Here is a 13,258-nt window from a genome sequence, read left to right as displayed (position 1 = left end):
AAACGGTCTACCATATCCACCAATGGATATGATGAAAATCATTACAATTTTGCACAAAAGATCCGTCTTGTAGTTTCAGTGAAATGCTAATGTCTAATTATTAGTTATACTTTTCTTAAACCGAAATATTGCAGGGAAACGACAGCCGCTTAAGTGGTATATTAAGTTCATCGTTGTTTCGAAAAAAAACAGTTGAAGATAATTATATTAATAATAATAATAATAATAATAATAATAATAATAATAATAACAATAATAATAATGAAAAGTTTCTGAAAATTAAAATTGTCTTTCTTTTACAGGTTACTAGAAAAAAGACAAAGACCTAAGGAGCACACTTCAACATTTGTACATGTCATCATTCATTGTTAGATTTTATACTTTTTTATCAATAAATTTCTAAAAATATAGTATATCCTTTCTTTCGTGCAGATGAGAGGGACTTTTGCTTTGTTGTGCAAAACTTTAAAGTTAAAAGGTACGATTCTAATGTCTTTTCATCTACGTTAACCTCAGTGTATAGGTTTAAGAGGATGTGGTATGAGTGCCAATGAGACAACTCTCCATCAAAGTCAAAATTTATAAAAGTAAACCATTATAGGTCAAAGTATATACCCATTTAAGTAAATTCATAGGTGTATATTTTTCAAATAAATGACTCGTATAAGAATAAGAAGATGTGGTTTTATTGCCAATGAGACAACTCTCAATCAGAGACAACATGAGGAAGCAGCAGTTAGCAACTATCTGTGACCGTACGGCATTCAATAATGAGCAAGATTCATAAAGCTTCTTATGTTTGATACATTAATGGAATGGTCGAGTTTTTGTCTTGCGCATAAATTATAAAAAAAAGAAGGAAAGAAAACAAGGAGGAATTATAAACTCATCAGTTGGAGTAAACAGAAAACGTCATCACAAAAAAAAAAACCCTAAAAAGAACGTGAAAACAAAGGAAAATCAACAGAGCTCTGCATAGGCAAATTAAGACTGAGAACAACGAATCAAAAAGACAAAAGTCCATCACACATAACAATAAAATTAACAACATTTTGGAATTTTCAGAACTTTTCTAGATATTTGTACAGTTACATACAGATCGAAAACAGGTGGAGAAGAATAAACAGGAAACATAACCTCAATAAAAATACTCTAATAGTATTTATTGTATAAGTATAAGACAGATTCATTACAAATCAATCAGTAAAAGGGAGGCGAAAGATACAAAAGGGACATTTAAAATCATAAGTTGAAAATAAACTAACAACACCATGGCTAAAAAAGAAAAAGACCAATAGACAAATAACAGTGCACAAAACACAACTAAGGAAAAGTAAAGACTGAGCAACACGAACCAAACCAAAAACTCGTGTTGATCTCAGGTGCTTCTGAAGGGTAAGCAGATCCTGCTCCACATGTCGCACCCGTCGTCTCGTGTAAGTACAAACTCAGTGATGAATCTAATTCGGTAGGTAATTTGGGGGAAAAGGGGACGCAATTGTAGTTACGACCATTGGAAAATATCCGTCGAAACAGATACTCCATAACGGTCAACCAATTCGTGATGGCTTCCAAAAACTTACGAAGGAATGATTTCGACTTCACTACTTAAAACTCTTGGTTTAATAGCTACCTTGTAAGCAACCTTCTACCAAGAAAATAAGGATAAGAAACACAAGCCCTAGCATATCGTATCAAAATATATACTCCGTATGCAGGCGCTGCTGGAATGTTGCTACATAGAAATAGAAAGTTCACAATTGGAAAGCTGACATCATCTCTTTTGTCGTGAAGTTTTGTTTTTCAACCGACCCTCATTGTCAATTTCTAGATATAGGTCAAGATATTATGCAGACTTAACTGTATTGTTTCCTTTATCTCAAGTTCGATGCGATAGATGCGTTCAACATAGTCACCAAATTTTGAATTATAAAATGATAGACCATCATCTAAATAGCGAAGTGAAGTGAAATAATACTGCTAACTTCTTGTCTGTCTTCCTATGAAGTTCTTGTATAAAGTCAGTCTCATATGAAAAAGGAACAAGTCGGAAAGAAGAGGAGCACAGTTGATTCCCATGGGAACGCTAATTGTAAGATAATCCATAGGAAATAAGTTAACAATCAAGTTTTAATACAATTGTATTGATTGATTTTCTGAAGATATTTCAGAAAAATCAGCTCGTTATTTAGTTATTCTCCAGTCATCTGTGTTTAACGTTCTGGTGTATTTTTACGTCTTTTTTTAACCTCTTCCGCATGTGGCTATTCGAAGTTTGTTTCTACTAGTGTTATAAGGTAAAGTGACAGAGAAATAGGTAGAGATTGATTGAAATACATGCGGAAAAAGGATAAAATTTCAGGATACAACTGAACATAATGACGTAAACGGCACAAATGTTACTACACCAGCTGCGCATTTCTAGAATAAGTGTTTCTTTCGGTAGTGCTCGAACACAATTTCATTATTTGTTTCAATCTGATATGAATTGAAATTGAAATGGGAAATAAAAAAAAAATAATTTCAAAAGAAAACAATAATTCGGTTTTCTAAGTAATATTGGACGTCAGGTTTATGTAATACTTGTGTGTATAAAAGAGAGGCAAGATATACCAAAGTGAGATTCAAACTTATATGTCGAAAACAAACTGACAATGCCACAGCAAACAAAACAAAAAACACAACGAAAAATGACGAAAAGACAAACAACAGTATACACAGAATACAACATAGAAAACAGAAGACAGAGCAACTCCAACCTACCAAAAACCGGTATACATATATTACGTTATAAATCATCAATCGCCAATTGGTTGTTCTGTAGAAGGTGTAATCAGGATGCATTAAGTGTAAATGTTTTATGTATCAAACCATAAATTTGGGATCTTTAGCTAGCTATAAAACGAGGTTAAAACCATGATTTTTTTTTTTCAAGAAAATGCCCGTACTAAGTTAGGAATATGTGTCTGTACTAAGTTAGGAATATGACAAATTTCTTTTCAATTAGTTCCGTAGGTAAACATAGTCGAGCATTTGGTTTTATAAGGTTATATTGATTTCCCCTTTTTTAATATACCTTGGATTTCGGTATTTTTGTTAATACTTTTTAGGCCAAACCACGTACGATAAAGCCTGGCATTTTTAAAAGCGTTTTCAGCATGACAGATGAGAAAATACCTTATAATATCTTTGAACAACTTAATTCACCACTTCAAAGATTTCGTCTTGTCAACAAAAGATTCCTGACATAAGACATAAGAAAATATTGTGGTAAAATAGATAAGAAATATACAAATACAAACCAGAAAACATAACAAAATATTATGTTATCTCGGTTGGTTTGATTGATAAGTTGTTGTTTGTATTAATTTCAGTGGCAACTATTCCATGCATGTCCATGATGCTTACAAATTCACAATTAATACAATAGGTAAGCACTGCAATAGGGGTAGGAAATTTAGAATGTGTCTGGAAAAAGGGGGTATATTGGTTAGGGACAGAACTTTAGTCTTCTAACATGGTGATAACGGATCCCCAAGGAATTGTTGTTGGTCATTTAACGTACAGTGGCAATCTCTCTCTCAGGCATCGTATTGAACGTCCTCATTCTGAATGAACGCGGCTGCGAACTTGACATCCTTCAACGGATGCCTCACGTTGTTTTACTACCAGTCCAAAAAAGAACAAGGAATGATAATATCTATATACCCCAGTTAACCCTTTGGGCCCAGTTCGGTTCATTTAAGTCGACTTCTTAGAAAAAATATAGGCCTCGGTATGATTAAAGCCCGTTCAATCATATAAAAAGTAATGAAATTTGGTTATTGTCTTTTGGTAAAGAAGTACGCATTCAGATCACAATCAATCATTCTTACCCTGTTTTTATTTGCATTAAAAAATTTCCCAATGATTTCAACGCTTGCTAAAAATCAAAATCTCATAAAAGTCAGAAGAAAGATACAAAATGGATATACCAAGAGTAATAAAACTGTCGACATGTGTTCTCAACGCTGACATAGATATAAGAAGATGTGGTATGAGTGCCAATGAGACAACTCTCCATCGAAGTCAAAATTTTATAAAAGTTAACCATTATAGGTCACAGTACGGTCTTCAACACGGAGCCTTGGCTCACACCGAACAGTAAGCTATAAAGGGCCCCAAAAAATTACTAGTGTAAAACCAATCAAACGGGAAAACCAACGGTATAATCTATATAAAAAACGAGAAACGAAAAACACTTATGAACCACATCAACAAACGACAACTACTGAACATCAGATTCCTGACTTAGGACAGGTGCAAACAAATGCAGCGGGTTTAAACATTTTAATGGTACCAAACTTTCACCCTTTTTCTGAAACAATAGTGTAACATCACAACATAGAAAGACACACTGTACAGTTAAGTGTTATACAAATGATATTAAACACAATGATATCTTGTACAAATTAAATACTACGAATCATAAAAAAAAAACCGGTAACTTATATAGAAATGAAATGAATAAGTAATTTCGGTTTGTTAACAAAATTTAAAACAAGGTGACATTTCTGTAATCAACCATTAATCATAATAAACTTTTGAATCAAGAAACGGCTTAACAATCACACATAAAATTGAGAATGGAAATGGGGAATGTGTCAAAGAGACAACAACCCGACCACAGAGCAGACAACAGCCGAAGGCCACCAATGGGTCTTCAATGCAGCGAGAAACTCCCGCACCCGGAGGTGTCCTTCAGCTGGCCCCTAAACAAATATGTATACTAGTTCAGTGATAATGGACGTCATACTAAACTCCAAATTATACATAAGAAACTAAAATTAAAAATGATACAAGACTAACAAAGGCCAGAGGCTCCTGACTTGGGACAGGCGCAAAAATGCGGCGGGGTTAAACATGTTTTTTTGAGATCTCAACCCTCCCCCTATACCTCTAGCCAATGTAGAAAAAACAAACGTACAACTGTACGCACAGTAAAACTCAGTTTAAGAGAAGTCCGAGTCCGATGTCAGAATAGGAAACAAAAGAAATTGAAAGATTATGTCTTCATCATATGAATATCAGGCACAATCCCTCCTGTTAGGGGTTTAGTATTATACCATCATAAAATATATGAGAAGAACATAATCCGTGTCATGCCAACAACTGGTTTTAGAATAAATATGTTTAATTCTGATGCAAAGACCCTATAAGTGAATCAATATTAAAGCCAAAATATGCAATCTTTAATGACCTGACAACAGTATCGTAACTATATCCCTTCTTAATAAGTCTGTTGAAAGGTTTTGGTAGCTTTTGAGGTGAATACTGACATTTTTGTGCTTTGTAAAGAATATTACCATAAAAGATTGGATGTGAAATACCCGAACGTATAAGATGTCTGCATGTTGAGTTATATTTACGAATCATGTCCTTATACCGATGATAAAATTTAGTAAATGTTTTGACTAGTTTATGATATCGAAAACCCTGGTGTAATAATTTTTCAGTAATACATAAATTTCTCTCGCTAAAATATAATACGTTGTTACATACACGAGCGAATCGTACAAGTTGAGATATATAAACACCATAAGATGGTGACAAGGGAACGTCACCATCTAAAAATAGATAATTAACAATAGGAAATGAAAAATCATCTCTTTTATCATAAATTTTTGTATTAAGCTTCCCGTTAATGATATAGATATCAAAATCGAGGAAAGGACAGTGGTCATTGTTAGTATTATCTTTATTTTAAGTAAGTTCAACAGGATAAATTTCTTTAGTATACATACTGATGTCGTCATAATTGAGAGCCAATATATCATCCAAATATCTAAAAGTATTGTTAAATTTTTGTATCAGATGTTGTTTCGATGGGTCTTTGCTGATTTTAGTCATAAATTGTAACTCATAACAATACAAAAACAGGTCCGCAATAATTGGTGCACAGTTAGTCCCCATTGGAATTCCAATAACTTGACGATATACGAAATCTTCAAAGCGAACAAAAATGTTATCAAGTAAAAATTCAAGGGCAGATATAGTATCAAAGCATGTCCAATTGACATAGCTCTTTTGTGTGTTGCTACTAAAAAATGACCTAAAAGAGTTTGAACATATGTATTCGCATTCCGACTTTTTAAATGCCCATTTAATTAGGTATGTGAATTTTTTCTTAATAAGAATATGTACTTTTCTTACCTTTTTTATTGCGTTTTACAGAACGATGTTCACAAATAACGAATATAGAGCAAAATATTAATTAGAGCTGTTTTCTAACTGCCAGTAGACCAAAAGCTAAGTTAATTTGTATACTAGTTTTGTTTGACGTTTGTTCAAGCTATAATAATAAATATTGACATTTTAAAAATAGATATGCGGAGTTTCAGTCTGTGAATAATATACAATTGTTGTCATATTGTATCTTGTATGTTTTTAGTTAGTGAAACACATATTGTCGTATCTTTTAACTTGACTTCTCGCTATATCGATGATGTTCTCTGTATTGTTGATATTTTAATATCTATTTTTGATATATTTGAATATCCCTTCGGTACAATTCGCCTCTCTCTCTTTTTTTGTTACACATATTTGAAAACTTCTGGATTGCTCCATTATATCGAAGTTCCCCCATTCAAATATATATAAAAGGCAGATTTTGATCGCCAGTTAATACATTTTAAAAATATTATTTAGTTTAAATATACAAAGCTTATCGAACGCAAAATACTAAACATTTTACATTTGAACAAAATTATTTTTAAGGGTATGAGTTGTTAAAAATGATTAAGAAATAAACTGAACGGATTTAATATGACAACTGCAGGCGGAAAGAGGGTTTAGGTGAACATTTAATCTTCTTCATCGAAAGAGTTGTGTTAATTTTGAAGAAGTTATTAAGGAAATTAAAAAAGCTTTGAAAGTCATCATATCACTTCATAAGCACCCACGATTGCAAACGAAGATATCATTATTGAAACTTTACGCTGGATTGGCCAAGAGAAGGGCAAACTTTATATCTGACAATCTATAGTATATAAATAAGATAATAAAAAAAAATGTATCCTTCTTACAGATTGCTTAATATATGTTTTCCATACTTGGGCAATGAAATCTAAGATGTCAGTCATTTTCAAAAAAACAAATTCAGTCCTTTTTGAAGATATGATTTAACCATTTTGGATGAAATGGCGCGAAACTATCATTTGGTTATGAAAAAATGCAATACAATCGAACAAAGAGGGTATCTGTATCTTTGCCTGAAGCGGTTTGTTTCGTGAAGATGTAAATATTGTCTGTTTTTTTAAAGGAAGTCAACTCAAGTATTTTTTTTGAATTCAAAGGCAATAAAGAAGTCCAGAGTTTGTTCAAGAAAACTCAAAACATAATTGATATAGGTTTAAATGACATAATAATATGGTGAAAACTTCTAAATTCTATTAAGGGGTTTATGATTAGTTGTAGATGCTAAACTGGTAAACCTAGATAATGCAATGACAACGTTGTTTATTTGCCAAGGAAAACCCAAAAATACATTTTGGTCTAAAACAACTATAGAGGTGCCCAGTTCTTATTTTTTCTATGTTGTAGATTTCTTAAAACTTTCAATAAATTATAAGAATGTTTATAGGATTAATTCTAAATTCACAACATGGAAGAACAAATAGGCTAACGAATTGTTTTGCTAGGGTTCGTCTTTCTCAACCATAAGTTTTTATCGAGTGTATTGTATGTAGACTGTTGTTTGTTTGTTTGTTTTTTTTTACTTTAATTTGAAGATACATGTAGTTGTGTTAATTGGGTATAATATTCCTGATAAAACAATATCATGAAGAGCGCGTATAGGGAAATGCCTGTACCAAGTTAGAAATATAAAAGTTGTTTTCCATTTGTTTGATGGGTTTGAGCTCTTGATTATGCGGTCCGAATTCTCACAGGTAAAGTTGACATGATTATTATTTCAGATCCTGTTTGATCATATAGCTCTCCAAGTTTTAAGGTAGTAAATCAATCTTAGCTTTCATTATTTTGATTTGTTATGAGTGTTTCTATTGAAGGGAAATCAAGAAAAGCGCTTTTGATACAACAATTTAAATCATAGATAAGTTTGTTTTTTTTTGTTTTTTTTTAGAAAAACTGTCTACGCGAGCCTTTTCAAGAAGTATATATAAACTTGTTCAATAGTTTACTCATACTTCTTGTTATTTAGTTACATATGAATCGACAGAACAACGAAAGAATGAGCAAATGCATATAATCTTTACAGTTTTATTTGAAAAAGTAAAAATCTACGGATGAGAAATGTCATGATCAGATGTTGTGATGTACTCCTTGTGTCTTTGTCTTTTCTTAATATCCTATAAAACAAAAGTAATTCCAGTTTATTTGAAGTTAAAATGATTTTTTTTATAATGTACACATGTTATAAATGCAACCACTGCTTCTTTTTAACTTGGTGACTTCATTTCTTCATTATGTTTTGTATAAACTATCAGAAACTGCGTTAGAAAACTTGCAACCAAAAAAAACTGTTCATTTTCTTAAATCCTATAGCTAACTAAACTTGAAAATCGAGAGTTGTCTCATTGGTAATTATACCATATCTATGTTTTTTTGTATTCACTGTTTCATTTTTCATAACAAAGCTTACACTTCCGGAGCACCTGAGATCACCCACATATTTTGGTGGGATTCGGGTTGCTCAGTCTTTAGTTTTCTATGTTGTGTTTTGTGTACTGTTATTTTTCTGTTTTGTCTGTTTGTCGTTTTCTTTTTTAGCCATGACGTTGTCAGTTTATTTTCAACTTATGAGTTTGAATGTCCCTTTGGTATCGTTCGCCTCTCTTTTCCGTTTCGTATTATAGAAGTACGAAAAGGTAATATCATCACTTTAAGTTCTAGTTATATTTTTTAATTTTCGATTTTGGTCAAGTGAATGTAATTGTTCTATTGTTTTCCTAATAAAATGTCTGTACCAAGACAGGAATATGACAGATTTTTTTTCTCACTCGTTCCGTTGTTTGATGACGTTGAACTTTGTTAGTTTTAATGGAATTCACCTTTTTTTATTTTTACTTTGAGTTCAGTATTTTCGCTATACTTTTATTTGTTTTGGCTAGCTTCGTTAATTTTTATTGGGACATATTTTAATAGTAAATAAGATGTATAGCTTTAAATCAAATTAAAACCGTTAATTTTAAAGAGCAAATGGTAAAGTTCCTGTATCATAAAGATCTAATCGTTAATAGATCTCTGTCCTAAATAAAATATCATAAAGATCTAATCAGTAATAGATCTCTGTCTTAAATAAAATATCATAAAGATCTAATCAGTAATAGATCTCTGTCTTAAATAAAATACCACAAAGATCTAATCAGTAATATATCTCTGTCTTAAATAAAATATCATATACACAAGTTATATTTTCATCAGTATTAGACAGCATGAGAGATCAGTGATGCGGATGACATTTAATCTGGTTTAGATTTGAAACCTACCTTGTTGATTCCATCTTGAATTAGATCTCCACCCTAAATTTGATCTCCTTCCTGAATTAATTCCCCATCTATTCAAACGTCCTAATCCACTTTCCAGATGACTGCTTCTGTATGGATCAAATGACCCGTATCCAGTAGCTGCTCTTCTGTATCCTACAAAGGCAATAACTATTATTATTTTTGACCTATTATTATTTCATGTCTTCTTTTAAATGTTACGGTATTTTGGTGCTTTCAAAACACACGTTAAATATAAACAATTGACGTAGTTTAATCTTATGACCAGTCGTACGAATCAGTACATTTCCCCTACTTTACATCTTGACTTCTCTTTGGAAAAAAACAAATACAACTTACAATGTATAAAAGTGAACCTTTTGTAAGAAGTAATGAATGTAAATTATACAATGACAGCTATTTGGAATTCTTTTGTTGGTATACATACATCATTTTCAAAATGGTAAAAAAATATTATTCTGAATAATTTTGATAAAAAACAATATATATTTGTATAAGACCTTACTTCTGCCTCTGCCATTCAATCCCCCTATCAGATGTCCGCTATTCCAGCTGCCAGTCAGATGTCCACTATTCCATCCATTATTCAGACCTCTAGATCCCTGCAAATCCCATGATCTTTGATTTCTATTGTATGTATCATATCCGCGAGCAGTTGCTAAAGTAACCATCAAAGCAAGCACGATAACTATTGCTAAGGTATTCATGTTCTGTGAAAAAAAAACCATATAGATTCTTATACCAAAAATAATAATGCTAAATCAACCTTCTGAAGATGTCCAAGATTTCTTGCAAAGAAAGATGTAAAAATATGTCCAAATAATAATAAAATAGCTGCATTGAAAACAACAGGATGTGATAAAGCCAATCAAAACTTCTGTTGTCAAACTTGTTAATTCGAAAACCGAAACAAAATATAGCATTCTTTGCACATTTAACTCTTTGTTATTTTGAAAATAAAAAAATTGAGAAAAACGCATAAATAAAAATTTCGTTGTCAAACCATTGATACATACGTTGTTGGAACATAGATTAAGATTTTGAATGAAATATTTACAAATAAATGGTAAAAAGCACATGGTATTGAAAATATTTTTCTTTTGATCATATTTATATTCGAGTCATACTGAAAAGTTTAGTTAATAAAATTGGTAAATTTAAAAAACATAAATATAATGAACAACTCACATGTTTTTATTTCGTTCTATGTTGTACTTGAATGGCTACTAAGACCAAATTTGATATGAAACACTGAGATAGCATTTCTCTTTTATATCATTTTGAAACAAGGAAATAGAATTAGATGGGTCAATAAAACAAAACCCATATCACCCAAATAATTTACGTAAATGTATTTGAATCAATCACAGGTTGTGAATGTTACCTTGATGACAATAAGGTCAATGTCACTCGCGAGACGTCGTCTTTTAATGGTCACATCTGTCATCAACAAATAACTATATCATTATGCATTCAGTTTACTAATGAGTTCATATTGAATCAAATATCAGTGTAAATAATTTCATAACACTAGTAGAAGACAGGCGAAAACTACATAAGTCATACTCATAGTCGAAAAACGTATCGCTTTTTAATAACACAAACGTTTTGTTATTTTGATAACAAAATAAAAGTTTTGTGTATGAGAACCTGGGGTTTCTAATACCTAATTTGGTGACATTGTAAACGATTTATTATCCACAATGCTTAATCCAAGCGAATAGATATTTATTAGTAATACTTTTGAAGAATTTTATTTCGATTTAAGAGGCAAGAGGCAGAAGCATGCGTTCATAGTTTTACTGTTTGAATGTGAGCGTCTTGGGGTTCGTGTTGCTCAGCCTTTAGTTTTTCTATGTTGTTTTTTGTATACTGTTGTTAGTTTTTCCATGGTATTGTATATTAATTTTCGTCTTATGAGCGTCAATGTGAGCTGACGGGTCCTCAGTATACGGAAATTGCACAGTTTGTCCGTCCATATTTGTGTTAAAGTTTATTTACTATTCTTGTTGTCACATCAGCTAGAAATTTGTACAAAATGCATAACATGATCAAATTGCAAAGGTTTAACGGCTAATTGATCTTTGAAAATATGTTAATTTCTAATGAGCAATGGTTAAGGTGGAGTCATAATCTTGTTTGTGTATTTTATGATGCAATTATATGCTGTTCACTGCGTTATTATGAGTCTGGATGGGGTCCTCAATTTTTGCATTTCTTATTTTTTCAAGGTAATTATTATATTATCAATTCTCTATGTTTTGGTCAATTTTCAGTAGTATTGGCTCTTTATTCTCTTTTTTATAAAACCCATCCAGATCCTTTCTAATGAATAGATTATGGAGGATGCTAACAAATAACAAAAGAAGCAGGACTATATTAGTCGACAGAATTAATTTTACATAATGACCTTTGTAAAGAAAATGTAATATATCTTATCGCTTCTACTTGATAAAATAAACATATTCGAAACTATCATATAGTTAAGAGAAAACAAAAAGAAAGTTTAAAAAGAAAATAGAACAAAAATATCGTCTAAAAATATTTTTTTTATCCGTGTATAAGATAAACTACAAAGCTCTTATTTCAGTTATTTAAACCTGAAATTATGTCTCCCCTTCGACAAAGGTAGACAAAAACAACATATAAAACTAAAGACTGAGCAAAACGAACCCTATCAATACCAGGGGTAATCTATGGTTCTGCGGAAGGGTAAAGAGATCCTGCTCCAAATGCTGCACCCGCCGTTGCTCATGTGAGTAGCAGATTTCACACACCAGCATCAATACAGACGTCTCAAAAATTGCAAAAATATGAGAAAAAATTAAAAAAGAAGTCTAACATACCATACGTTATATTTTTCTGTTGCATCTTTTTACACAAGATGACCCTTTTACTTGTTCTGTCCTACACATTGTTGCAGATTCTAATAAATCTGAGCAAATTTTTGATTAATGTTTACAGATATTGAAAGAAAAAACTTATCTATTTTTATATGTTTTCCTTTTATTTAACATAACTTATGAAAAAACCTGCTAGTTTTGTACTATGTGGAAGATGTGTTTTGCATTATTTTCAAATATAATGATAATATTTGTTATGTAGCCAAATATCTTTTAGAACAAACAATATTTCACCGATTTGATCTTGACTATACTAGTATCTTATATGTCAGATATCTAGACTATAGGTCTAGATGCGGGATTTTCTCGCTGCATTGAAGACCCATTGGTGGCCTTCGGCTGTTGTCTGCTCTTTGGTCGGGTTGTTGTCTTTTTGACATATTCAACATTTCCATTCTTAATTTTATAGGTATATATATACAAAAGCCTCTAGTTCATTAACATGTTGCTCTTTAAACAAGTTTAAATAGTTGTTTCGTGAGTGTCGGACATATAAATATATTTCCATATGTCTCAGAGTAAAAGCAGTCTTACGATTCAAATAGCTGTAAACGACAGAAAAAGTTTGATTGTATCATTTCCTGAAAAAGTAATATTACTAATCGGAACAGACAAAGAATAGCTTGATTTTTCTACGGTCAACATTGTCTGCAGAAGTTTTTTTTAAATTTTTCTAAGGAGAATTAAAAAAAAAATTTATAAATCATTTCAGTACCGCAACATTGACTGCTTCTATGTATCTGGTGAAATTATCGAAATTGTCCCATTGAATATGAAATAAAGGAAAAAACAGACACAGTTAAGTCAGCTTCATATCTTATTTGTATCTAGAAATTCATAGTTTGTGAT

At 31.5% G+C, this 13,258-nt stretch overlaps 1 protein-coding gene across 2 annotated transcripts in view; it reads right to left on the bottom strand.

The window, feature by feature from the left end:
* Positions 1-10,210, bottom strand: part of LOC127736227 (uncharacterized) — a 91,135-nt gene extending 80,925 nt beyond the window's left edge. Inside the window, exons 1-3 of one of the 2 annotated variants that reach the window (XM_052246814.1) lie at positions 10,012-10,210; positions 9,489-9,641; positions 8,246-8,348 (exon numbers count right to left, since the gene is read on the bottom strand). In XM_052246814.1, the coding sequence (XP_052102774.1) occupies positions 8,341-8,348; positions 9,489-9,641; positions 10,012-10,177 (327 nt within the window). In that variant the 5' untranslated portion in view covers positions 10,178-10,210 and the 3' untranslated portion in view covers positions 8,246-8,340. Of the gene's footprint in view, positions 1-8,245; positions 8,349-9,488; positions 9,642-10,011 lie in introns of those variants that run through there. The other variant, XM_052246815.1, reaches the window with a different exon arrangement.
* Positions 10,211-13,258: the final 3,048 nt, after the last annotated feature.

The sequence above is a fragment of the Mytilus californianus genome, unplaced genomic scaffold, assembly GCF_021869535.1.
Source record: "Mytilus californianus isolate M0D057914Y unplaced genomic scaffold, xbMytCali1.0.p SCAF_3, whole genome shotgun sequence".
Lineage (NCBI taxonomy): Eukaryota > Metazoa > Mollusca > Bivalvia > Mytilida > Mytilidae > Mytilus > Mytilus californianus.
The sequence above is the reverse complement of the archived record's forward strand: the minus strand, read 5'-3'. Positions and strand labels throughout refer to the sequence as shown.